We start from the raw sequence: 26,016 nt of genomic DNA on the forward strand, positions 1-26,016 counted from the left end.
GTGTTTACACAACAAGAAAACACTTAATGGAATGTTCCCTGAAATGACTTCAGAGTTTGTCTGTTATGAGGGTGTCAAGGTGTGTAGCATAACAGGAAGCAGTCGGAGTATGACATCAAGCCTTCCCTCATCGAGATAGTTGCTGTCTTGGGTTCTCATCAAGGCTCACCGCAGCTACATAAACAGACCAAACAGAGGAGGGACACATCTTCACTTTTAATTGGACTGTTCAGGGGAGCTCATGTGTTGGGTTCATGTGTGAGGAGCCAGTTTAGTTTATACACATGAAGACGAACATGCAGACATAGTATGCAGACAGACATACATTTATAATCTTAGTATCAGTATAAGACTTTGTCAAGAAGAAACCAGCATCTCTGAAGTGGATCTAAAACCAGTTGTCTCTACAGAGTGAGTAGATATTTATTTGGTCTTATGCCAAATTTTGAATATGATTTGAGAGAGCAAGACTGGGGAAGTGGGGAATTAAGCTTACAATTTTACATTATATGTCTTGCTTATATAGCCTGGTGTTTGGAAGTAAATGTACACTATACCAGGGGGGGGGGGGGGGGGGAATACCAATTTAATTACGGTATATCATATCATGATGATAGCTCTTATAATTCCTTTCTTTGTACAGAACCAGACAAAGATGGGAACCTGCCCAATCAAATGTCGAACACACATAGCCCAACTGGAGCATATACCTGAGTCTGTATCATTGGGTAAGTTTCAGTCCAAGCTGTCTCAAATTAAGCCCAGCTTAATCTCCTCAAAACAATATAGACCAGTATCATTGCATCGTAATGTGCTGTATTTGAAATGTATCATATTGTAATGTAGTACATTTGTGAACCGGTGAAGTTCCTGGTTTATGGTTCATGTCTTTCTTCCAGAGGATCAGATGGTAGTGTCCCTCTATAATTACCCCTCTCATGGTGTCTCAGGCCACAGCATCCACACAGGGGAGAGGCTCACAGTAATATCAGAGTAAGTTAGAAACATGATTGACCTAACCGTGGCCCACTATACATGGTGGACTCTTGACTGATCAGGTACTGCTCTGTCTACAGTGATGGGGATTTCTGTATGGTAAGATCAACAACAACAGACCAGGAATGCTACATCCCCAGTGACTACACTGCCAAAGTGATAAAAAGGTCAGTCACTATGTCACCATCAATTTCCATAACAACCATAGCTTCTGTAAGCTACACATGTAAGCTCAGACTAAAGGTATTCATGTCATTTCAGAAGTCTGGTCATAAACTGCTAATTGAGATTATGGGGTGATCTGGGGACTCCACTGATATGTGGGAGTGCCCATCTAGGTGGAGGATGTCCATCTGTAGGAATAATTCTGGAACATTAGTTCCATATTTCTGCCTAAACGATTTAACTTTCAACATCTCAACTGAAGCACTCCTCCCCCAGTGGAGTATGATGACAGACGTAGTTCCAGGGTTTCATTTTGACTGTCAGAGGAGGAAAATGAAATGAATAAATGTGCTATTATCTTATTTGTATTTTGAGTGGTATAGTTTTTTTTGTTGTATTGCTGCTGTATAGTTCCTTTTCTGTGTCCTACAATTTTTATGTTTTACTATGTCCTTCTGTCTGTGGTTAGATGGCTGTTTATCAGGACCTGCAGGATGAAGGCAGAGGAGCTGTTATCCTTGCCCAACAACCACACAGGGGCTTTCATGATCCGAGAGAGTGAGACAGAACGAGGTAACTATTATTGCTTTTATTGTTTGGTGCATCGTAAGTGGTGTCCGAATTTTCTGTCAAATTTCAAGAACACTTTCAAATGGTGAACTAGTGTTCTATTACCTTCCCAAATCAAGTGTTATCATCTAATTCGGCACTTGATCCTTATTTTTCACGTCAGTAGTTTACCCACTGTAATTTTTTGTACTTCAACAAAGACAGTGATGATGGTGATGGTAAGCAACCCTGTCCTGTGTTTGGCCACAGAATTCTACTCACTGTCTATCCTTTGGAGGACGAGCTCAAACCGGAACTCGGTGAAGCACTACCGCATCTGTCGCCTACAAAATGGCTTCTTTTACATTTCCCCCCGTCTCACCTTCCCCTCTCTGGACCACCTGGTCGAACACTACTCAGGTGGGTACAACCTATATTAGACATGGTGGACACAGGCCAAACAACAGGTGTAAATACAAATCTGACCTATAAACTATATATTATGATACAGCAGCACTGCTCAATGTAAGGTGTTCAATGGGTCTTGGGGCTGAACGAATGTCCATTTCCAATGGCATCCTCTTATTGTGGTATACTGCTGTTTCTATCCCCAGAGTCAGCCGATGGATTGTGCTGTGTTTTGAAGGAGCCTTGCTTCATACAGGGTTCTGAAAGTGCTTCAGAGGTGACCAGGTTGTTTCCAAGGGTGATCAGGAGGCCCACCCTCAACTGGAGAGACGTCAGCAGGTGGGACATATTCATTTTCATTTTCCTTAGGCCAGCAAGAAACACTGCCTAGATATGTAAATATGCCGTCAATTATGATAAATAATTTTATACTGTGCACAGTCAAAAGTGTAATTAGTGGTTTTTGTTGTAATGTGATTCATCAAGCTGACAGCCAACTCAAACTTTTGTTTCTCTCTCTTTTAAGCTCAATGATTTTCAGGAAGTCAAGAGTGGACTCACAAGACTCTTTGGTGAGCGAGGGCCTGAGGGAGGCCATAAGCTCATACCTCTTTATAACTGATGCTGGCTGTGAAGACTGTGCTGTGCGCTGGAACACCTGAGGAAACGGATGTAAATTCACAGAGTGAAGACATGTAGAAACAGAGGACATTTCACTGCACTGTTTTTGTCCAGCACAGCAAGGGGCTGAGAAAGAGGGGGAGTTTGACGCAATCAGAGCTGGTACTGAACCTTCTACGTCCTCCTTCAGCTCCAGTTTATACCCTGAAGAAGAAAAAAAAATTAGGGGGGGAAGGTTTTTCTGTGGAGCTTGTGGGCATTGTAGAATTATAAAACCATTATTATTATGTAAGTTTATACAGAAGAGTACACAGGAACACAGAGGATTGTGCTGCATGTTGAATTTAGCTGTTTTTGGTAAATAAATTGTCAAACTAGTCTTATTTGTAAGTATAAACATCTATTAAAGTTTACTACACTAACACATTCATATTCTATGCCCACTGAGGTGCTTGTTGTCATATCGCCTGTTATGTCCCATTGATGATGTCGCTCTGTCAATAGATGGCGCTAAAAGCATGAGAATATTTGATTAAAGATTAAGAACTTCCTGCTTGGAACAGTTCAGGAAGAAGTAATAATGGCGACGCTTCTGGGGTCCGAGTCCCCTTGGACTGGAGGAAAACGAAGGAGCCTAAATGGCAATATCATTGCAAAGATCAGGCAGAGTCAGATCGCAGGCCAGAGTTTTAGCCGAGGAACACAGGTAAGACTAAATAAGCGCAATGTCTTTATGATGAAACGATCCGAGAGTAGGTCGATTCGAGCCTGGGACTTGCTTTAGCTAGAACCTTGACTACAGTACTGCATGTTTCCCAGGCGACCGTTAACGTATGCTAACCCCAGTTACTAGCTACCAGCCTCCTAGCTGCAAAAGCAACGTGCAAAATAACAGATTAACAGTCAAATGGCTATTTATATAACATAATATCATTATCTGCCTAGAAACAAACTACCGTAAATAATGCTGTAACGATACCTGGCTACCGAAATATGCTAGCTAGGTCTTTGTTGATAGCGAGCTAGCAGCAGAGCTAGCTAGCCTAAGCTAACCAACTAATAGTTTATAAAGCTCATTAATGCAAGTTAGGTGGGTTTAAGATACAATCCATTTAAGCACTCTTAGTAACTGTATTCTCTTGCTAACTGATATGGAAATAAACTGTATGGAATTTGGGTATATTATTCAGACATCTGAGTTGCAAGGCCAACTAACCACAGTACCTAGCGAGCTAGCTAAGCCAACCGAACACTGAGGTGATTACGTAATACTAGCTCCAGTCTCACGAAAATAGCCAGACTCGCCAGTTAGCATTCGTTAACGTGAGCAAGCTTGTTCATCTGCCTTGAATGGATACGATCCTGCTGTGCCATTTGGGTAAAGTCGACGTCGTTAGCTAGCGTTTAATGCATGTATAGCAACGTAATCGTTCATAATTTTAGGACACGTTTTCAGCCAAATTGTAGGCTAACACTAACCATGGCATACCAGTTTTGCTAGCTGCTAGCAGGGACGTCACTAGACATCCATGGATACGGGGGCTACACCTAGTACTAGGGGGGTATGGGCATGCTATTGGCATATTTTTAAAGACCCTCAAAACGTATTTTCACGGTGTATTTTTTTGAGTTACAACAGCTGTCAAATCTATCTATTAAGATAGGGTTAATTTTGGTTGAGGTTGGCTAAAAGTACACCTGTCTCATAGTTTGTGTTAGACATTGATCTAATATGACTACCCAAATAAAGAAGTTAGAGCCCACTCTGTCCCCATCCACAAAACTTTTATCAGATAAATAAAGCTTAATTGAGGTCATCTTGTACCGGTGGTGAATGTACCATGAGAAGTACTTCAGTTTCAGCATCCCTTATCAGTGTTGTACTGTATTACAACAGTCTTGTAGTGTCTCTACTGAAATTCCACAGCATGCGTGCTATAAAATCATGTATTATGTTGCAGCTTCCAGAGGCCCTGCTCCAGGAGAGAGACATAAGGGCTAAGTGGCATGGAATCCCTGTGCTGCTGCAGAAACTGTATGAGAGCAGCCACCTCAATAGCGACCTCTCCCACACGCATAACGTACTAAAGGTACCCTACAGGACATCACCATAACAATGCTCTGGGTTTTTTTATGTACCCCTTATGTCCCCAGTGATATTAGTGCTGTTATAAGGATGCCATGTCTGTGTCGTTGACAGGAACTATCATCCCTGCTTTCCATGGAGGCCATGTCTTTTGTCACAGAGGACAGGAAGGCAGCTCAGGAATCCACCTTTCCCAACACGTACACCTTTGACCTCTTTGGGGGAGTAGATGTAAGTTTGCTGTGCCCTGTGCAGTAGACTCTTGTCTGGTCTTGAGACAGGGAGCTTCCAGTTTGACGGCAGTGCGTCTTTTAAAGCTAAGAGATTGTCCTAGTTTTTAATCCTACTTTATTTTCCCCTTTTATTCTCAAAGCTGCTTGTCGAGATCTTGATGAGGCCCACTCTCACTATGCAGAAAAAGAAACTGAAAAGTAAGCAACACTGATATTTGTAACAACCGTATAGTGTGATGATTGTACTAAGAGGGGACGTTAACCCTTTTTTTCCACTTGGCTGTTACTGTGATTTTCCCTGTAGTGAATGACGACTTGGTCAAGGACTGCCTTAGTGTGCTGTACAACTGCTGCATATGTGTAAGTACCCACGAGAGGGTTTGGGTGCAAAGCATAGAGTTATAAAATGTATGGGGTTTTGATTACTATTCTTGCTAAAGGAATAGCTTGTCAGTGACTTGACAGGTCATATTTCAATGCCTTGGCACTTGTTCATGCTATCATCCATATACACAGATACAATACCTTATGGGTTATACAAAAAGTAAGTTATAAATGCTTTAAAAATATTACCGTACAAACTCTCATCGTATCCTCAGACGGAAGGGGTGACAAAAAGCCTTGCAGCAAGGGAAGACTTTGTCCTGTTTCTATTCACCCTGATGACCAACAAGAAGACCTTTCTACAGACTGCCACTTTAATCGAGGATATTCTAGGAGTCAAGAAGGTCAGAGCAGTTTATAAAATTTAAATCAGAGGCTAGACTTGCTCAGCTTTCTGATGTTTCACTTGGCTCATAAGGCTCCCAGACATGGACCGTTATAGTCCAATCACGGTCTTCTGCGGTATCAGTGAATGTGTGTTGATCTGTCTTTGTTCCAGGAGATGATCCAGCTGGAAGGCATCCCTAACCTGTCCGGTCTGGTCCAGAGCTTTGACCAGCAGCAGCTGGCTAATTTCTGCCGCATCCTGTCTGTCACAATCTCAGAGCCCGACGTCGGCAATGACGATAAACACACCCTGTTGGCCAAGAACGCGCAGCAGAAACGCAATTCCAGCCCCTCCCGTGCAGAGGTCAACCAAGGTAGGACAGGGACACAGGCGCCCTGTAAGAGTCGGACATGAAGGCGACAGATCCATATCACTGGTCCAATGTTTAGTTTGAATTGGCTAATGCTCTGATATTGATCATTGTCTGATCCTGATCTTCTCTGTCCTTGTTCTTAGTGACTCTGCTGAACATCCCAGGCTTCATCGAGCGCCTGTGCAAGCTGGCCACCAGGAAGGTGTCGGAAGCCACGGGGACATCCAACTTCTTGCAGGAACTTGAGGACTGGTACACATGGTTGGACAATGCCTTGGTGCTGGACGCCCTCATGCAGATGGCAACGGAGGAGGCAGAGCACAGCAGCACAGGTATGAACAGAGAAAGGGCTCCATGCTGACCCTTAAATGCCCCGAAAGGCAAGTAGGGTGAAGTGCCTTGACCAAGGACACAACGTCATTTTGCACGGCCAGGAATCGAACTGGCAACCTTCAGATTACTAGCCCGATTCCCTAACCGCTCAGCCACCTGACTCCCTCCCTACTTTCCACATGTTAAGTATGTTTTGTTTTTCCTCCCTACAGAGTCATCAGATGAGAGCTCCCTGGCCACAAGTCCTCTGAGACATCGCCTGCCCCAGTCCATGAAGATCGTCCATGAGATCATGTACAAGGTGGAGGTGCTCTACGTGCTGTGTGTGCTGCTGATGGGCCGCCAGAGGAACCAGGTGAGGAGGCTCCCTGGGCAGGGCCGGAGAACGAGGCCTGGAGCTGTAAGTGGGACGTGTCTAACTGATGTCGCTGCCTTCTGCAGGTGCACAAGATGCTGGCTGAGTTTCGTCTGATCCCAGGCCTCAACAACCTCTTTGACAAGCTGATCTGGAGGAAGTACACCTCATCCAATCATGTGGTGCATGGGCAGAATGAGAACTGTGACTGCAGTCCTGTAAGTTATCCTCCCTTACTGGGCTGTGTCTAGAAAGCACCTCTTCCCTTCCAGTCAAGTACCATACAATGTAGCAAATGATATTCTCTCAAACTCCTATTTTTTCCCTCCCTTAGGAAATCTCCTTTAAAATCCAGTTCCTGAGGCTATTGCAGAGCTTTAGTGACCACCATGAGTAAGGGACCTTCAGCAAACGGATATGATGACTTTCAAGTTCTGTTGCCGCCGTTGCAGGAACAAACCTCTTCCTCTCTTTCAGGAACAAGTACCTGCTTCTGAACAGTCAAGAGCTGAACGAGCTGAGTGCCATCTCTCTGAAGGCCAACATCCCTGAAGTGGAGGCCCTGGTGAACACAGACAGGAGTCTGGTGTGCGATGGGAAGAAGGGTCTCCTCACACGCCTGCTCACTGTCATGAAGAGAGAGCCCCCCGACTCCTCCTTCAGGTCAGCACCGCATGGGTCGAAGGTTGAGATGTGGAGGCAGGACTGCGCCACACTGTCTAAAGGCCAAATCAAAGCCATCCTAGTAACTCAGAAAGCAATAACCAGCTCACCTCACTGTCCATCTTGCTATAGTAACCTACTCAGCGGAGTGTCTTAGTGATGTGCTGGAAATAGTGGGTGGTTCTCAGCGTAACCAGTGTCTTGTACTTGTGTGTAGGTTCTGGCAGGCGCGGGCGGTGGAGAGCTTCCTCAGAGGAGCCACCTCCTACGCAGACCAGATGTTCCTCTTGAAGAGAGGCCTGCTGGAGGTGAGCATGATGTCATCTCTGGTGATTTGGTGTATACCACCACTAAGACCTTAAGCACCAGCAAGACCGGCTGTGTCTTAAGGATCTGGCCTGCATCGTGTATTCATGACCCACAAGCTATGATCTGAGGTCCATGGCTAATGTTGCTGTACTGTCGGGCCTGGAAGCGGCAGCTGTTTAACGGCTGCAGGGATGTTTTGATGTTACTGTTGGTGTTGATGTTGGTGTTCAACTCCACAGCACATCCTATTCTGCATCATCGATAGTGGCTGTAAGTCTAGAGATGTCCTGCAGAGCTACTTTGACCTGCTGGGGGAGCTCATGAAGTTCAACATTGATGCCTTCAAGAGATTCAACAAATACGTCAACACAGAAGAGAAGGTAGAGACGGCGCCTGCACCCAGACTAACCCTGTCTTCCCTTAGCCCTCAGGGTCTCAGAACATACATGGAGCCCTGTGTGTTGGTCAAATGGTTCCTATAAAGCACTTCCTGTGTAGTTCCAGACCTTCCTGACCCAGATCAACAGTTCCCTGGTGGACTCCAACATGCTGGTGCGCTGCATTGTCCTGTCCCTGGATCGCTTTGAAAGCCAGACAGAGGACGTGAAAGGTAAAAATAATAAGAAAAAAAAAATATATTAAAAAAAATAATGTCTATATCATTTATTCATTTAGCAGACGGTTTTATCGAAAGCGACATACAAGTAGTGCATCTAGAAAGTGAAGGACAGAAGCAACTCAAGGATGACTATGTTTTTTTGGAGAGTGTGTAAAGACTGCATGTGTGGCTGCCTGCTGTGCTCCTGCAGTGGTGGAGGTGCTGTCCGAGTGCTGCCTGCTGTCCTACATGGCCCGAGTGGAGAACAGGCTGGCTTTCCTCTTCAGGCTGGTCAACATCATCAACGTTCAGACGCTCACACAGGTCTGAACTCACACACGCATACTCTTTAACAAACGTTATATCTCTGACTATAGTAAGGGACTGAAGAAATATGCAACATTTTGAATACAAAATTAAATACAATAATACTTGTGCTATGAGCCGGCTAACATACCTCCTAACCTTGGCCTGTCCTCACTGTCCTGACCCAGGAGAATGTCAGCTGTCTCAATACCAGCCTGGTGATCCTGATGCTGGCCAGAAGGAGGGGCAAGCTTCCCTTGTACCTCAATGCCCTCAGAGAGAAGGAATATGCTGAGAAGTACCCCGGCTGCCTGCTCAATAACTTCCACAACCTGCTGCGCTTCTGGCAGCGCCACTACCTCAACAAGGACAAGGACAGCACCTGTTTGGAGAATGTGAGTGTCTGGCCCATAAAGATAACATGTCTGGCCATTTCCACTGTAGTAACGAGATGAGCCTTGGCTCACCCATTCTGAGTTTCTTGATTCGGTAAGGCCGATGCATTGCATGTTGTCCTCTGTGGAGAGCTGGGCTTGGTTGGTCTAACTTGTGTCTCTCCCTCTCAGAGCTCCTGCATCCCCTTCAGCTACTGGAAGGAGACTGTGTCAGTGCTGCTGGGTTCAGACAGGACTTCTCTGTGTGCCATAGCCAGCTACATTGATGAGCCATTCATGGACCTGGACAGGGACCTGCTGGAGGATTAACCCCCCCACCCCATGAGCCATGAGGCCTGGCTGGGTGGGGTGGGGGTGGGGGGGTGGGGGAGGGGGTTACTGGGGGTATGGACGCCTAATGTTGGTGATGACTCCACGGAGCCAGGGCAGGGGTCACTCCTCACCCAAAGACCCGGAAGTGCTCCGTTAATGTGTCGGGATGCAGAGAGCCATGGGTGTGCTGTCTGTAACCTGGCTTAGAGACCATTACTGGAGGCAGGAGGGACACACTTGGCTGTCTTCACTCTTTTGTATGAATTGGAAGAGATGAGACTGGCTGTCCTTTAAAGACCCCCCCCTACAGAAGAATCAAGACATTTAATGGACCTTGAAATACCCATGTTGGTGGTTTAGGTGGAAGCAAACATTTTTATAAATATGACATGCATCACAAAATATATGGGGAAAATATATATGTATGATTCAACAAAGTATATATAATTCAGAAAATGTTGGTTTGTTTTCACTGGGACATGAGTGGCGGCAGTGGGAGTCTCAGAGAGTGTCTTTTAAGGCTGGTGTTGACTTTGACCCTCAGCTCACACGCCTCATGTACCACATCCCACTACCTAGTTGATCTGTGTGGACACCATTGGCTATAGGGCTGTCCTACACATGATGGTAGGTGTGTTCAGGTGTTGAATGAATGAAAACAATGTTTTCATTGAACTGTACATAGGTTTACTTTCCTAGATGACTAGTTGACTGGTGCTTTTTGCCGTTGCTCAGCGCGTCCAGGTAGCTTGTGGACCTGCTGAAATATCTCATCCTTAACTGGGCTCCCTCTCACGTCATGCCATCTTTTCTCACAGAGAATGCTTCATTCATCGAGTTCAATATTTTTTCTTTTTTTGGATATTGTTTTTTTGGTTTTCCTCCCTTTTCAAACATTAGGTTTTAGTTCTTGAGAAGTTGTAGAATAAAACAAACATTGCACCTTTTGGAATTGTTTTAAATGTTTGTTGTATTTTAACAAATAATTTGTTAAGGCATTTGTTTTCATTTTGTATCAGACTTTGTATCCATGGAGTGAAAAGTGGAGTGGTAGGAGAATAAACTATGCAGGCTCTAGTGTTAAAAACCCAATATCTGTGTCCCAGTTAAACCCTATCTGTGTCGCAGGTATTGCACTGGTCCTAAAACTGCAGCATGACTAGCCTTCAACCAAACATCAGCGTAAGATGCATCACTTGATTGTTTCCTGTCTGCCACCTTACACCAGAAGTCATACCAACAGCCTAGAATTTGACAATCCGAATCTGTCTTTTTGTGATGGGTATGTGCTTGGCCTCGCTTGTAAAGGAATGGCTTGGGGATGGTGAATGGGTATTTGAAATGCTAAAATGTGATGTTGCCATGGAAATTGAGCACTTTGCACATATCCCATAAAAAGAACGTGAATCCAAGAAAATGTCAAAAATGAAAGAGCTACCTCATTTTTCAGTACCACATTGATTTAACCACTTTTCCCACAATAGCAGGTTGTACAATGACTTTCCAAATGTTTTGAGCAGACCCCTTTGTATGTTCACAAATGAATGTATGAGAGCTTCTGTTCCTGATCTGGTGGACACCAGTGCAAGCCACTAGTAGTGCTGAGACTCCCTCACTCTAGTCTCCGGGCTGTTCTGTAATGTACTCTCCACACACTGCAGTGACGTGACGTTCGCTTGTGTTTGAGATGCAAGCACCAAGAGTTAGTAAGTGCTTGTGTTACTGTACTGTGATTGGTGGTGCTTGGGGGGTCTTTATACAATTGCTTTTCTCTCAATCACTTTCTTAGAACACCATGTCATGTAAGGTTTTTATGCGGCCAGGTCCTTAGTGAAGCCTGGAGCGTCAGAGTGGCACTGATTAATCCTGACTTCAAGTTCATGGTTCCAGTCTGTGGACTGTGATCTGTATGAATTTGTTACCTTTTAGTGATTCTACAGCCTGTTTAAAACCCATTTCACAGCCAAAAGCAGACATTTTTGATTGACTTTAGACACATTTAGATTAGAAGCTAAAATGCAGTGGACAATTCTTCTAGGAACTGCCACTTGCCAACCAGAACTTGAAAGGTTTTTAGATTTGGATTGTGTGAGATTGTGTAAACCCTGTATTGGATTTTATGCAAACTTGGTCCAAATGTTGAGGACTGATGAGTTATTTGTTGTCTAAACGAATGCTTGTTTTATATTATGGTCAAAAGTTTTTCAGAGTTGGTTTTATGGCCCTCTTTTTCTTATCTGAGGCTCTAATGATTTCTATCTGATTGTAGACCCTCCCCCTCCACAGTGTGTAATAGGATCAGTGCTTTTCAGACTTTCTCACAGCATAAACCAGGCCAGGAGTAGCTTTGTTTGACTGCATGTGTGTTGTGCCGCTGTGAGTGACAGAGCACCCACTTGGGGATGTAGTACTAAGAAGCAGTAGTAGTGAGTCAATTAATGAATCGGCAAGCTTTTGTGTGTTTAGCATTTGCCTTGACATAGAGAACTGTGGGGGGAGATCACGTCATGCTTGTTTGTCATTAATATCTATGGAGCCAGTAACACAGCAAGAGTGTGCTAGACTTCTGAGCTATGTGAAACACTGTGTTCTCATCAGACACACTAACACTTTGAATCAACCCCAACTCACACGCCACCCCAAACCCACCCCTTCACACCCATATTTGTCCTAATGTTGATTTGGAACTTAATTTCTTTATTTAACAGTCTTGTTTGTGAATTTAATAAAAATGATAAACATTCATTCTAACAAACTTCTCCTGAAGACAGTCATTTGAATGGTTTGAATAATCAGACATTCTGTGTATGTGTTCAGTAGTCTTTATTGGATGCACACACAGTCACACACAGCTGTTGCAGCAGGGAGACTTGTCTGCTTAGGGTGGCCATCCTTGCAGCATTACTCTTCGAGCTGAAATACACATGAAACGCATGTTTATTTACAACCATCAGAATCACTAGTCATTGAAGCCATTCCAGCCTCGAAACATAAGAGGCTGTGAGACCTTCATCTGTGAGGTATTTTCTGTGCTGTCCTAACCTTGCCACCTTGGTCCCGAGTGCGGACGCGAAGCTTGTTGACCTGTGACTCGGCCAAGTCGGCCCTCTCCTCAGCATCATCCAGCTCATGCTGGATTTTCCTGAACTTGGTCAGGTTGGAGTTTGCCTGCGAATCCTACAACACAGAGAGAAGGGTGAGGTCACCATTGCTTTCCAGAGGATAATGTCATGTTTGGTTTTATTGGAATAAAATCCATCATCCTGGTGATATATGTAGTCAATGTAACCAAGCTTGGACATACCGCCTCTTCCGCTTGCCTCTTGTAGCTCTTGACCTTAGCCTGCAGTTTATCTATGAGCTCCTGAAGGCGAGCTAGGTTCTTCCTGTCCTCCTCAGTCTAGGCAAACACAAAGACACAGGATACTCTCACCACACCATCTCATACAGTCAACTACGGTAATAATCTTTTCAGAATGACTTTTCTTCGTCTGTACCTGGTAGGTGAGCTCCTTGATCCTCCTCTCATATTTGCGGACTCCTTTCTGGAACTCCTGGCTCTTTTTCTGCTCAGAATCCAGTTCACCCTCCAGCTCTCGCACCTGTCGGCATGTATGACAATGAATGGGATCTGGGAACGGTATTTCAGCAAGCATTATGACCATGAAGAGGTATAATAAATGTATCTGGGCTCTCACCCTGTTTTCCAGTTTCTGGATGTGCTTTTTGCCGCCCTTCAGGGCAATCTGCTCAGCCTCGTCCAGACGGTGCTGCAGGTCCTTGATGGTCTGCTCCATGTTTTTCTTCATCCTCTCTAGGTGGGAGCTTGTGTCCTGTTCCTTCTTCAGCTCCTCTGCCATCATGGCCGCCTGCACAATCAAAATGTGTTTGCCGTTTTAAAGTGATGGAATCAAAGTCATCCGTACAACCAGTGGAATCAATCCATTGATTCATTATGTGTGTGAGGTTCTTTACATCCGTGATGGCCTTCTTGGCCGTTTCTTCAGCGTTGCGGCACTCCTGCACGGCCTCATCGACCTCCGTTGACAGCATGGACAGGTCACTCTCCAGCTTCTTCTTCTGGTTGATCAGCCCTGTGTTCTGGATGAGCACCGACACACGTCACTGGCATGTTAGCATCTGTGTACCACGCCATCTACAAACCGCCTGTGAAAATCTCTCAAGACAGAGTGTCCCCGATGCTCACATGAGAGTGCAGCAGGTTGACCCTCTCAGTGGACTCCAGGAGCTCGTGTTCCGCCAGTTTCCGGGCGCGCTCGCTCTGCTCCAGCTGGGCCCTCAGCTCCTCCACCTCGGCCGCCAGCAGGTTGTTCCTGCGCTCCGTCACGGCCGCCTGCTCCTTCAGCTCCTCGTGCTGGTGCAGCGTCTCGTCCAGCTCCAGCTGGGTGTCCTTCAGCTGGAGCTGCAGGTGGCGCAGTAGTCTCTGGGATTCAGCTGCCTGCCTAGTGGCATGGTTCAGCTGCACCTCCATCTCGTTCAGGTCTCCTTCCATCTTCTTCTTGAGACGGACAGCCTCGTTGCGAGACTTGCACTCTGCGTCCAGCGTGGCTTGCATTGACTCAGCCACTCTCTGGTGGTTCCGGCTGGGATCACAAAAGGTGACAGAGACGTCATGGAAATCAAAAGGCAAGTGAACGTTGGATTGTGTTGACACCATATGGGGGTAAGGCTCACCGAAGGTTGTCGATTTCCTCGTCCTTCTCTGCCACCTTTCTGTCAAGATCGCCCTTGACCTGGTTGAGCTCCAGCTGGATGCAGAGAGTCTTACTTTCCTCATGCTCCAGTGTACCCTAATGTACATGGGGAATACTTTACTAAATGCTTAAAGGGATGGAAAGAGAGAGAGACACAGAGAGAGAGACACAGAGAGAGAGAGAGAGAGAGAGAGAGAGAGTAGGGCCCTACCTCAGCCTCTTCAAGTGCAGCCTGGATCTCACTCTTCTCCATGTCCAGACCCTTCTTGATCTTTTCCAGCTCATGGATGGTCTTTGCCTCCTGGCTGATCTGGTCTGACAGGTCAACCATCTCCTCTATAGTAGAAGACCGTTGTAAAGACATGCTTATATTTACATGTATTTCACTGGGGCTAAACTCACAGCTGGCAATATACTGGAATGCAGAAACCGTAGGACTGATAACAAGAGTCCATCATCTGTGATCCCATCTTACCCTGGAGATTCTTGTTCTCCCGCTTGGTGGTCTCCAGGTGGTCCAGGGCCTCCTCGTAGGAGTTCTTCAGCTTGAAGAGCTCTGTGCTCAGGCTGCGAGACTCCTTCTGAGAACCCTCCAGCTCTGACTGGCCCTCCTCAAACTTCTGCCTCCACTCAGCCAGCACCTGGGATACACTTACTGTATCAGCAATTCCCAAGCGTACACTTAACATTTATTAATGTTAACCAATATTAACATAAGTAATATTAAGAGCACTGTGGTCAAGCCATGGATCCAGCCTATTTGTTATTTCATTACCAGATTGACAGTAAAGTTCAGGTCCTTCTGCTTACCTTGTCAAAGTTGCGTTGCTTCTTGTCAAGGGCTGCGGCAGCAGCATTGGAGCGCTCCAGATCGATCACCAGGTCCTCGATCTCTGTCTGCAGACGGTGCTTGGTCTTCTCAAGGGAGGAGCACTTAGCACTGGATGCCTCAACGGTCTCCTCAGCCTCCTGCAACCGAGTCACGAGCTTCTTCCTGCATCAACACAAAGAATTAAGATCACAGAATGCTTGAACGGTCAGAGAGCCTTGAGAGGCCAAAGCTTCTGTCTCACTTACTTGGCCTCCTCCAGCTCCTCAGTTCTCTGGATGGCATCAGTCTCATACTTGGTCCTCCACTGAGCCACTTCTGCATTGGCCTTGGACAAGGCCCTTTGCAGTTCAGACTTAGTCTCCTGTTCCTCCTCATACTGCTCCCTCAACAGTTCACAGTCATGCCTGGAGGACTGCAGGGCATGGGCCAGGCCATTCTTAGCCTGGAAATGATCGTGGAATGATTTTGGATTAAAGTTGGTCTTATTCTCAGAGTACCCAACAGAACACAGTGTTGTGGTATCCATGCCGTATCTGGATGGGATGGAGGTTCACCTTGTTCTCCTCCTCCAGCTGCTTCTTGAGCTCCTCAGCATTCTGACTGAAGGAGATCTTGGTGCGCTGGAACTGGGTGATCAGGGCTTCCTTCTCCTCCAGCTTCCGGCCCTGCTCGGCTACACAGGGAAGGACAGAGTCAGTCGAGTGTTGGGTGTCACACACAGTGGGACGCATGTGCCCCCGGATGTGTTGTGACACGTCTTTTTCCGTCTCTTAGATGATGTCGCGTAGAGGCTGCGTGCGTAGCTGGGGCCTCACCGCTCTCGGCCTGAGCACGGGCTCTCTGGGTGTTGGTATCGTTGAGCTGCCTCTGGAGCTCCTCCACCCTGGCCTTAGCCTCGTTCATCTGATCTTCATACAGCCGGCACATCTTCTCCGTGTTAGCCTGGGGGCGGGGATGTGAGGGGTGGCCAGAGAGAGATGCACCGCAAAGCATACAGAACACATGAATAGACACTAAACGTCAGTCTGCTCTGGTTTTTCCACAGGTGTTTGTGTGGTGGTGGATGCGTTGGGGGACTTTACCTTGGCCTTGGAGAGATGCTCTACGGTGGAGGCCAGGTAATCAGCCTCCATCTTGACCTCGCCCCTCTCCTTCTCCAGCTTCTGCTTGACCCGCTGCAGGCTGTCGATCTGCTCGCCCAGCTCCGCCACGCTGTCGGCGTGCTTTTTCCTCAGGGCGCCGGCCGTGGCCTCGTGGTGCAGCATGGCCTCCTCCAGGTCCCGCCGCAACTTCAGGACGTCTGCCTCCCGCTTCTTGTTCATCTCGATCTGGGCAAAGGTAGCGCCGCCAGCCTCTTCGAGGCGTTCACTCAGCTCCTCCAGCTCCCTCGCCACATTGCTCCTCTGCTTCTCCACCTTGGCCCTGGATGACCTATCAGTTTCCAGTTCCTCTTCAAGCTCCTCAATACGAGCCTGGGAAGGGAAGAAGATGGAAAGACAGATTTATCTATTGATCGGTGACACGTCATTGATGATGTTTGCATTAGACTCCTTTCAATGAGTATAGCCAGTCTTGTGTGAAGATGACGGTTTTGCCTTGTACGTTTTTGATGTGTTTTCCATTAATACCTGTAATTCTTTAATCTTTTTCTGGAGCTGAATGACTAAGGCTTGTTCGTCCTCAATCTTTGTGCTGATGTTGACCATTTCAAAGTCTTTCCTGAAAGAAAGCACGTTGTAATGGTTGCTGATGTATTTAGTGAGTGAGTTTAGTTTTGTATCTATTGTAGATAATCCTTACTTTTTGAGCTTTTCTTCAAGCTGCTGCTTGTCATTCTCCAGGTCCATGACAGACTCCATGGAGAGCTTCAAGTCCCCCTCTAGCTTGCGCTTGGCCCGTTCCATGTCCAGACGCACCTTCTTCTCTTGCTCCAGAGAACTCTCCAACTGATTAGAATTATATGAATGTCAAATGGTTGGGTCTGGTGATTCAAGAATGCACACTGTTGCTCTCTAAACAGTTCTGACAGTTGGGTAAACTCACATCGTCCACTTGTTGTTCCAGCTTGGCCTTTGCCTTGGTCAGAGTGTTGACTTTGTCCTCCTCTGCCTGAAGGTCATCTAGTGTCTGCTGGTGTGCCTCCTGCAGAGCCTTCTTTTCCTTGGTCAGCTTCAGGATGATCTCATCCAGAGCTGCCATCTCTTCAATCAGATTCTTAATCTGGAGAAGAGAGCAAAGGAATATGGTGTTCAGAAGTACTTAGTAATCAACTGTGTATAAAAGGGTGAGATATGGTCATGTTCATCGTAGATTTTGGCATATGAGGCGAAAAGCGTCATTTGTTTATTCAGCTTTATTATTCCATACTGTTTGTGTTAATAGAGGAATAAGAGCATACTGCGTTGGCCTGTTTGACCCCTGGATGAATGCCACTCTACTGCCCCCTGTCTGTGGTGACTGTCCTCTCTCAGCTCTTAAATCCTCTCACCTTGTTCTCTGTGGCGTGTTTCTCCTTCTCCACCTTAGCCAGGGTGATCTCCAGGTCATCGATGTCCTTCTTCAGCTCAGCACACTCGTCCTCCAGCTTGCGCTTCTTGGCGAGTACGCCAGCGTTCATCTCCTCCTCCTCCTCCAGTCTCTCTGTCGTCTCCTTCACCCTGGCTTCCAGCTGAATCTTAGCTTTGATGAGCAGATCACAGCGGTCCTCAGCATCTGCAAGGTTATCTTGCTCCTGGAAGAGAAGAGAAGGATCATAAAGGATTTATGTACGATGGACGTCTGAGGCAGGGTTTTGACTTCATAGTGTGAAATCAACCACAAGGAGCCACTGGAGGCGTTGTGGGTGCCTGAGGGGTGTGAGGTGTGGAGGTACTTACAGCTTGCAGCTGCAGAGAGAGGTCATTCTTCTCTTGGATCAGGCTGACCTGCTTCTCCTCCAGCTCCTTCCGTTTGGCCTCAGACCTCTCCAGAGCTTCCTTCAGCTTGGCGTACTCCTCCTTCAGATTGGCCATCTCCTTCTCTGTGGCAGCGCTCTTCAGCAAAGGCTTGATCTTGAAGAAAAGCTTCATCCAAGGCCAGTGCTTCACAGCGTTAAAGGCTCGGATGTTCCACTTGATGATCATCAGAGCTTCCCTGGAAACAGAAACATAAAGAATGATCATAAGGCATCCAACCTGAGGTACGAGAATTAGATAATGGGTTTCTATTCAGCTACCCTCTCTTGGGCAAACATATTGGTATGGAATGGACATCATGTCACTGCCAATGTTTCATGGGTGAAACATGACTGTCACAATCACAATAGGAACTCATGTTGCAGAACCTGCAACATGAGTCCTTCTGCAGACTGCCCAAGGACTTCCTGTGTGTGTGAGTGCTACATGTCAAGGTAGTTGTCAGGTGTAGCAGTAGAGAGGAACATGAGGGTGTGGGCCTGTGGTATGAGTCTGATTGCATTTCTGACATGACTCCATGCTCTGTGCCTTTCAGAGGTGAGCGGCTTCATGTTTATTTAGAAACCAAAGCCCTCTGTCAAACGGCAGGCTTTAATCCTCTGTCACCCATGGCATATCCCATCTATGTGCTCACTTAGAATGCAGGCGCCTGGGACAAAAGGGGCCGGGGGCTCTGTGCACGTGGTGGGGGGCTGTATTTTTAGGGTGGGCCCAAGCAGCTGCCATTTGACACATGTCACCACCTGGCTGGATGGACACCGTCAGCATTGTTTAATTTAAGGGAAACGGATGGGGGGAAAGGCCAGTGACTGCTCGAGAGGAGTGTGTGTGTGAGGGTGAAGGGATGGGGTCCTTGTTACCATTGGGGCCACACACATGCATGGCAACCATACATGGTCAAGCACACGCCTCACACATGCCGATAACACTGCCCTTCCATACCAAGCATACTGGACAAAGGGAGTTTATGCTAAGGTATAATATATCACAAACTGAGAGGCTTCAGCTGATCATGTTGCTATTGAACCTGCTGTCTAAAGCAACTGGCCTGGGAGTTAGTATGTTTTGTATTCATGTCTTAATCGGGAATTAACTTAAGTGGGAATCAGTGTTCTCGACAACACACCAGTCTTAAGAGTTTTTTCAGCACTAAATTAAATTGACTAAGCGTGTGTTTTGAATTTATTAATTTGTTCTTATTCAGATATATCTATATCTATAAAATCCTGATTTATTTCCTTTGTAAAACGTTGACCTATAAACACTACATATCCCAATTGTTGAGTCAGATGGCATTTCTTGGATTTTTCTCTGAGATTAACATTATCTTTTATAATATTTTTCCATAAAAGAATACTCCCCATTTTATCAAATTAAACACTTCCAATAGCAACTACAGTAGCTCAATTCTCCCTTTGGAATAAAGAAATGATGTCTGGTCACGTACTTCCTCTCCATCATCAGCTGCAGCTCCATCCTCATGATCTTGCGGCGGCTGATGGCTTGCAGCATGGTCAGGACTTTAGCCAGGCGCTCGTCCCTCAGCTCCTCCAGGTGGCCCAGCAGACCCGACTTAAAGAACACCTACCGGGGGAGCGTTCACAACACAAACCAGGGATTTATAGTGAGAGACTAAAGGGAAAAAAAACATAAGAACTATTAACTATTGAGGATAATGCACACCTTTGTGTGTCCAAATTTGTATTGATTGTGGTCAATATCCAAGGAGCTCAAGAGTTTCTCTGCTGCTTTCCTGCTGTCCACAAACTTATCATCAGGGATGGAGTGTGGGTTCAGAATGCGATATCTGGGAGAGAAAAAGCAACAGATAATGTGTGAATGGGTGTGGTTGAATCCAGCATGTTTGTATGGACTGTATGTACGGTTTGGCTACATTTGTGTAATCCAGCTCACCGCTGCTTAAAGTCAGCATACAGGATGCGGTTTGGAAATCCCTTCCTGCAGATCCTGATGCCCTCTAGCACCCCGTTACACCTCAGCTGGTGCAGCACCATGAATGCATCAATGATCCCTGCACAACACCAGCAGGGTCATTTATCTGCTCTATCGAACTAGCTGATGTGTTGTGGTAGTTGTGTACTACTACAGTGTTGTACCTGGAGTCTTGGTCTCATTAGGGATTAAGCAGCGGACAAAGTGGGGCTGGGTGCTGCGGAGGTTAGTCATCAGCTTGTTTAGATTCTCCTGCAAGTATGACAGATGGACAGAGAACAGGCCAATGTTAATGGGAATGAATCCATGAAGTAACTTTACTAAGCAACACATTATACAGGACAATTTAATTCGGCAAAAAACCCAGTGTGGATTACAATAAGTCTCCCTCACTCCTTGTGATGATGCTAATCACTGGTCTTCTGCGATGATACAGGTTGATTTATGAGCGAGGAGCCAGCACAGACTTAAAGTGATGTTCATGTGATCATTTCGCTAAACATCACTGCAAGTCTTAACTGCCTCCTTCTCAGCAGTGGAGTGATGTTGTCTCTGATTAAGACTCTTCCCAACGACTTCACTAGTAACACATTTATGTTTTCCTTTTCTAATGTGCCTTATTCACCTTATGAAGCTGAGACACAGTCTGGAAGGAAGCAGCCTTCTTCCTCTTCTCCTTGCCCCCAGGTTTGGAGTCTGCTGTTGCACAATAGCCAGCATTTGGATTAAAGATTAGACCACCTTGGTTGACTTAAATTTAGGGCTACTAAGTCACTTGTCTAAGGTACCTGCATCAGATCCAATGTCGTGTTCATACAGACAGGCCAGAAGCTTGTTGGCAGACTTCTGGAAGCAGACCACCACTGTTTCATTCAGGGGGTCTTTGTTTTTCTCCAGCCAGCCAACAATGTTGTAGGGGACCTGGTATAGCAGGAAATACATCAATTGAAATCACATAGTAAATTTTTTTAATCTAACATAATGTCAGTGTGGGCGAGGCTTGGATGGAGACCGACGTACCACTCCAGCATAGTGCACCAGCTCAAAGTGGGCCTCGTACTTGCGCTTCTTATCAGGCCTCGGCTTCTGGAAGTTTGATGATTTGCCGATGTGGTTGTCATACATCTTGGCCTTGAAGCTGCCATCGGTGGCCTTGGGGAACATGCACTCCTCTTCAAGGATGGACATGATACCCAGGGGCTAAACGAAGAAGGGGGAATCCTAAATTACAAACCCGTCTAGACTGATACTCATTAAATGGTCCTCAAAAGGCCTGTATTTTAGTAAATGTAATTGGCAATAATGTTTTGAATGAATAATCATTATCATCACTTATTCTCCCACAGGAATAGCTCATACTCAAATCTCATACTTTTTCGATGAGGTCAATGCAAGCCTGAAGGTCGAGACCAAAGTCAATGAAGGTCCACTCGATGCCCTCCCTCTTGTACTCCTCTTGCTCCAGGATGAACATGTGGTGGTTGAAATACTGCTGCAGCTTCTCATTGGTGAAGTTGATGCACAGCTGTTCAAAGCTGTTCAGCTGCAATGAAAGAGGAACATGTGTTGAACAAGCATAAAGGAATATATGCCTATAATTGTAAGAATGGAAGGTCTGAATATCCCACAGTCTGTAGTTACAAAGCAGTGTCTGATGCTAGAAAGCTGATGTTGTAATATAGTGTACTTGCTGTTAAAGTAAGTGGAAAGAAATGCCTTCAAATGGTTTAAAAGACACTTACATCAAAGATCTCAAAGCCTGCGATGTCCAGTACTCCTATGAAGAACTGACGAGGCAGGGAGGTGTACAGGGTCCTGTTAATGCGTCCCACCAGCCATTTGAACATGCGGTCGTAAGTGGCTTTGGCCAGAGCCCCGACGGCGAAGTTAACCTACAGCACCCACACACCCCCGTAGCATACACAAACACACAAACACACATGCACACCCACACACACACACACACACAAAAGGGGACACAGCTGTCATTCACATGGAGTGCCACAGTTGCTTGGATACAAGATTCTTGAGTCAGTGGAGTGCTGAGTGTATTGATTGATAGAGGATTAAGAAGTTATTTTCTGTCTGCAAGCTAAACACTTAGCAGAAATATTAATAATAATCCCAGATGATTTACCAGTTAAATGTCTATCATCTACTGACCTAACTTCAAACTACATACCATGGCTGATAATCAACACTACGGTACATGATCAATTTATTCCTGGAGATAAATGAACAATGTGCCAAGTATGAGTGTTGAATTGTACATTCTCTCTGTCGGTGGGCACTGACCTGCTCGACATTCTGTCCCTTCACCACATATTCGTTCCCCACCTTCACTCTGGGGTGCAGGAGCCCTTTGATGAGGTCAGCTGAGCTTACTCCCATCAGGTAGGAAGCTTTGTCAGCACCTTGGAACAAATACACCAATATATCAGACCAAGGAGACGACACACAACATACATCTATTCGAAAAGGCTATTAATATCAGCGCTTACTTTCAGTGCCATCAGCCTCTGCTTGCTCCTCACGCTGCTTCAGCTTGAACTTCATATTGCCAAAGTGCATGATGGCGCCCACTATTTTATAGCAGCCGTACTTCTCATCAGCACTGAAGCCCAGGATGTCCATGGCATGCTGTAAGCAACCGACAGAAGTGACATTACAACTCAGTAGGACCAACCGTTCAATCACACAAAGTGGTTTGATGATTTGTTTGGTGAAGGAAAAGCCCTTACATCAGTAGCCATCAGCTCCTGTCCATCGTCCATGTTCTCCACGGTGGTGACCCCCTGGGAGCAGAAGTGATAGTCGTAGGGGTTGGTGGATACCAGCAGCATGTCTGTGGAACGCACCAGAGGATAGTTTCTCTTTCTAAAACCTGAAGATCTCAGATACAGCCTGACTTTGCTGAACTTTATCTACACTTATAGAACGGGGTACATTATGCCTTTTTGTTACCTAGAAGTTCTGGTTTCTTCTGGGACATGATCTGGTAGTAGATATGGTAGCTCCTCTCTCCGGGCTGCTGGAATATCACCCTGGATTTTTCCAGAAGATCTTCAAAGGGGAAACACAGTGAGTTAATAAAGCATATTTACACCCTTGTGTGTCATCACTTCAGATCTGAATCATGTACATGCTATACAATGCAATGTTGTAATCCTGTCCACTCACATATATCAATGTCTGCAGAGGCTAGTTTCCCTGTAGGCCCAAAGTGGATCCTAATAAACTTGCCCTTGATAAAGGAACAAAAAATAAGCATCAAAATATACATAAATAAATATGCATGATGTCTTCAATGTGTGGGAAGCTAATAAGTAGTTACAGCTGGCACAATTCCTCTCCACAGTCTGACATTGCAGATACTCACAAAACGAGACGAGTTATCATTCCTCAGCGTTTTCGCGTTGCCAAAAGCTTCCATGGCAGGGTTGGCCTCAATAATTTGGTCTTCCAACGTGCCCTAGTAGTGACAAGACAAGGATATTACAAGCTAGGACAAGGGATGTGGTTTTCCATTTATCAATATAAAAGTAACACTGTGAGCCGGGCCTTCATTGGTTGTTGAAAGCATGTCATTGAAGTACACATTGAACTTACCCCCATTTTTGTGGTAGCACTCTGTCATGAGAAAGGAATAAAGAATGAAGTAAACATTACTTCCTGGTGTTGGATATTGTAAAAGTCCAATCAAAGTCAAGTAGAATATGTTTATGGAAAATTCTACAATAATATTGGTGAGCACCAAAAACAAAGTTTTACTGTAAAATACAATATACCACTTTGTATACTCAAAATGTGAGGCCTACAGGAGCTATGGGTATAGGAAAAATGGGATCAGGTCAACCAAATCAAAAACGGACTGGAAGGAGAATCTAAACAGCAAAACTATTGTTAATAAGGTTTTAAAAAAGGGAGGATATGAGAGGAAAAATTAGATGAGAAAAAAATACTCAAAAGTAAACAAGGGAAAGAGGAGGGCTTCACAAGACAGATGATGGAAGACTTGAACCAAGAAGACAGTAATAATGCAAATGAAATTTACATTCACTGTTTTGACACAAAACATGTGGAAAAGTTATAATGGAGAAACACTGGGGAGGCCAATGACAAAAAAACACCAAAAAGGTTTTAAAAAGGAGGAGTTGAACAAAAAGGAACGCCATAGTGGCCTTACTCCTTTTTTGGCAGCTGCTTCCCCAAGAGCTGCTACAATGGCAAAATACTGAATGACACGTTTCGTGTTGACAGTTTTGCCAGCACCGGATTCTCCGCTACAGGAGTATGGAAAAAGTATACATAGGAAAGGTTTGGATAGATCAGTAAAAGATTTATGGATTGCTTGCTAGCACAAGAAAATATGCCATAGAAAATGTTAACAAAAAAACAAAAGCCAAAAAGAGTAAAAGTTTTGATTTAGAGTCTTGGAATAAAATGCATAAAAAATACATTATTATTTGTCATAAAAAATGCCTACAATATTGTATAAGTGCTCATTCAGTAACAAGGCTTCAAAAAAGTCTCGTTAAACATATGAAACACACACACGTGGGACATCAGCAGGATATATGCAGGACTTTACTTACGTAATAAGCATAGATTGATTCTCACGGTCTGAAAAACAGTAACAAAGGCTATCATCAATTACTTCACTCATTATTCATAGAGTGAATATTAGACCTACATTAGGTCATTTTTACTTCATTAGGCTACAGCTACTAGACTAGTACTAGACTGTGTGGGCAGAATAAGTGTCTTTGAGTGACTTACTACGCAGCATGTCATTGTAGGCATTGTCTGCTATGGAGTAGATGTGGGGCGGGGCCTCGGAGCGGCGTTTGCCTTTGTAGGCAGCAACTACAGGGGCGGTGTAGACGGGCAGCCATTTGTACGGGTTCACTGTCACACAGAAGAGCCCAGAGTATGTCTATGGAAAGGGACAGAGCATTATGAACTACAATACAGTTGTAGATGTATCCCCAGCTACACTAATATGTGCCATGCCAGCATAATGGGGTCAGTGACAGTTTGTTCAAGCCCAATTGTATAGATTTATCTGGCCCTTAAAACATCCCAGTGCATGCCTGGTAGTCTTGTCACTCCCCCTGTGCTTACTCACATAGATCATCCAGGCTGCATACCGCCTGCGCAGGTTGAAGAGCACCGAGGCCTCGTTGAGATGAGTAAGCATGGCCATGTCCTCCATCATGTCAAACTTTGGAGGGTTCATCTGCTGAATATCATCCTCCTTCACTGTTAGGGTCTGTGGAAGTGGGCAAAGAGAGGTAGCTATAACAAGGGCAAGTCAGGTAAGACCAGGATCTGTCTCATTAACTTTAATAACTGACAATATTTAATTATAAACTGTCCAAATGCAACATAACAAATCATAATTCCAGCTGGTTGCGTGCAATAGAGTATTGAGTATAGCAGTGTTGGTATTTACTTATAAGTAAAAGCAGCATTCCAGGACCCACAAACCTTCTTATCTCTGGTCTCAACGATGACTTTGTCTCCGTCAAATTCCTTGATCTCAATTTCGATGTAAGCCTCCTTTTCGTCTGGAATCCATGCTCGCTTTTTACCTGACAACAGACCAAAAATGAAAGATGTCGATTCGATGGACATCGGTATGATTTTGTAATGTGGTGGGCTTGTCAATCATCGCTGCTTAACATTTAACTCTAACGGAAAACTACATTCACATAATAACCATACAATGGTTAGAAACAGCCTACTAAAATACGTCAAATTTCTCCGTAACTACCATCAAAAGCTATGGTCTGCGCAGCCAATAACTCCAAGTCCGTTTTGCGTAAAAAAGGTCCAGCCTCCCCGAACTCTTGCATTTCGAAGCGAGACATGGTTGGCAACTCCTCTGGCCGACTGAAGCGCCAAGAAGACAGGTAACTTCTCAAACTTCTTGGACAGAAAACAAAAACGCACTTTCAGTATTTTTGTAAATCACTAAATATGACTTACGTATTATTGGCGTGACAAACATCTGAGTGTGCAAAGTATTCGTGAAAAGTATTTGCGCGTAAAAGAGGGCAAATTCATCTCTATTTTAATTACATTTTCAGCAGAATTAGCCTACTTAATGAAAGGGAATTCTGTATGGCACTCACGTAAATTACGT

At 45.3% G+C, this 26,016-nt stretch overlaps 3 protein-coding genes across 5 annotated transcripts; 2 read left to right on the forward strand and 1 right to left on the reverse strand.

The window, feature by feature from the left end:
• The first annotated feature begins 194 nt into the window (after positions 1–194).
• On the forward strand, positions 195–3,165 carry sla2a (Src like adaptor 2a). Of its 3 annotated transcripts, none has more exons than XR_010876568.1 (8): positions 195–411; positions 644–728; positions 900–993; positions 1,077–1,163; positions 1,631–1,734; positions 1,932–2,130; positions 2,325–2,457; positions 2,645–2,784. XR_010876568.1 is itself a non-coding variant. In XM_067234723.1 (8 exons), the coding sequence occupies exons 2-8, from the start codon at positions 656–658 to the stop codon at positions 2,778–2,780; spliced, it is 726 nt and encodes a 241-aa protein (XP_067090824.1). In that variant the 5' UTR covers positions 230–411; positions 644–655; the 3' UTR covers positions 2,781–3,165. The 3 variants fall into 3 exon arrangements, 2 of the variants coding, with proteins under 2 accessions (XP_067090824.1, XP_067090815.1); XM_067234723.1 differs by having other exon boundaries at positions 230–411; positions 951–993; positions 1,981–2,130; positions 2,645–3,165; XM_067234714.1 differs by having other exon boundaries at positions 231–411; positions 1,981–2,130; positions 2,645–3,165.
• Positions 3,166–3,191: 26 nt separating this feature from the next.
• trpc4apa (transient receptor potential cation channel, subfamily C, member 4 associated protein a) lies at positions 3,192–10,361 on the forward strand. The gene is made up of 18 exons (XM_067234702.1): positions 3,192–3,445; positions 4,701–4,829; positions 4,940–5,056; positions 5,199–5,256; positions 5,363–5,418; positions 5,658–5,786; positions 5,942–6,143; positions 6,287–6,475; positions 6,689–6,831; positions 6,918–7,049; positions 7,166–7,224; positions 7,309–7,494; positions 7,712–7,802; positions 8,043–8,183; positions 8,302–8,413; positions 8,613–8,725; positions 8,896–9,102; positions 9,274–10,361. The coding sequence occupies exons 1-18, from the start codon at positions 3,320–3,322 to the stop codon at positions 9,409–9,411; spliced, it is 2,328 nt and encodes a 775-aa protein (XP_067090803.1). The 5' UTR covers positions 3,192–3,319; the 3' UTR covers positions 9,412–10,361.
• Positions 10,362–12,223: 1,862 nt separating this feature from the next.
• myh7ba (myosin, heavy chain 7B, cardiac muscle, beta a) lies at positions 12,224–25,758 on the reverse strand. Its single transcript, XM_067236742.1, is given in 41 exon segments — positions 12,224–12,327; positions 12,457–12,591; positions 12,719–12,814; positions 12,912–13,016; positions 13,113–13,283; positions 13,390–13,515; positions 13,622–14,018; positions 14,110–14,225; positions 14,341–14,465; positions 14,605–14,770; positions 14,940–15,123; positions 15,207–15,403; positions 15,516–15,634; positions 15,777–15,903; positions 16,044–16,433; positions 16,590–16,680; positions 16,762–16,907; positions 17,005–17,181; positions 17,450–17,692; positions 17,838–18,093; positions 19,363–19,499; positions 19,599–19,722; positions 19,830–19,947; positions 20,033–20,120; positions 20,494–20,567; positions 20,657–20,789; positions 20,889–21,068; positions 21,241–21,411; positions 21,611–21,760; positions 22,164–22,282; positions 22,370–22,508; positions 22,610–22,713; positions 22,833–22,931; positions 23,049–23,112; positions 23,248–23,370; positions 24,055–24,151; positions 24,464–24,491; positions 24,648–24,804; positions 24,997–25,140; positions 25,359–25,462; positions 25,645–25,758. Coding segments are annotated over 41 exon segments (5,829 nt in total). The 5' UTR covers positions 25,742–25,758; the 3' UTR covers positions 12,224–12,315.
• Between the last annotated feature and the right edge of the window lie 258 nt (positions 25,759–26,016).

The sequence above is a fragment of the Osmerus mordax genome, chromosome 1, assembly GCF_038355195.1.
Source record: "Osmerus mordax isolate fOsmMor3 chromosome 1, fOsmMor3.pri, whole genome shotgun sequence".
In the NCBI taxonomy this organism is placed as follows: domain Eukaryota; kingdom Metazoa; phylum Chordata; class Actinopteri; order Osmeriformes; family Osmeridae; genus Osmerus; species Osmerus mordax.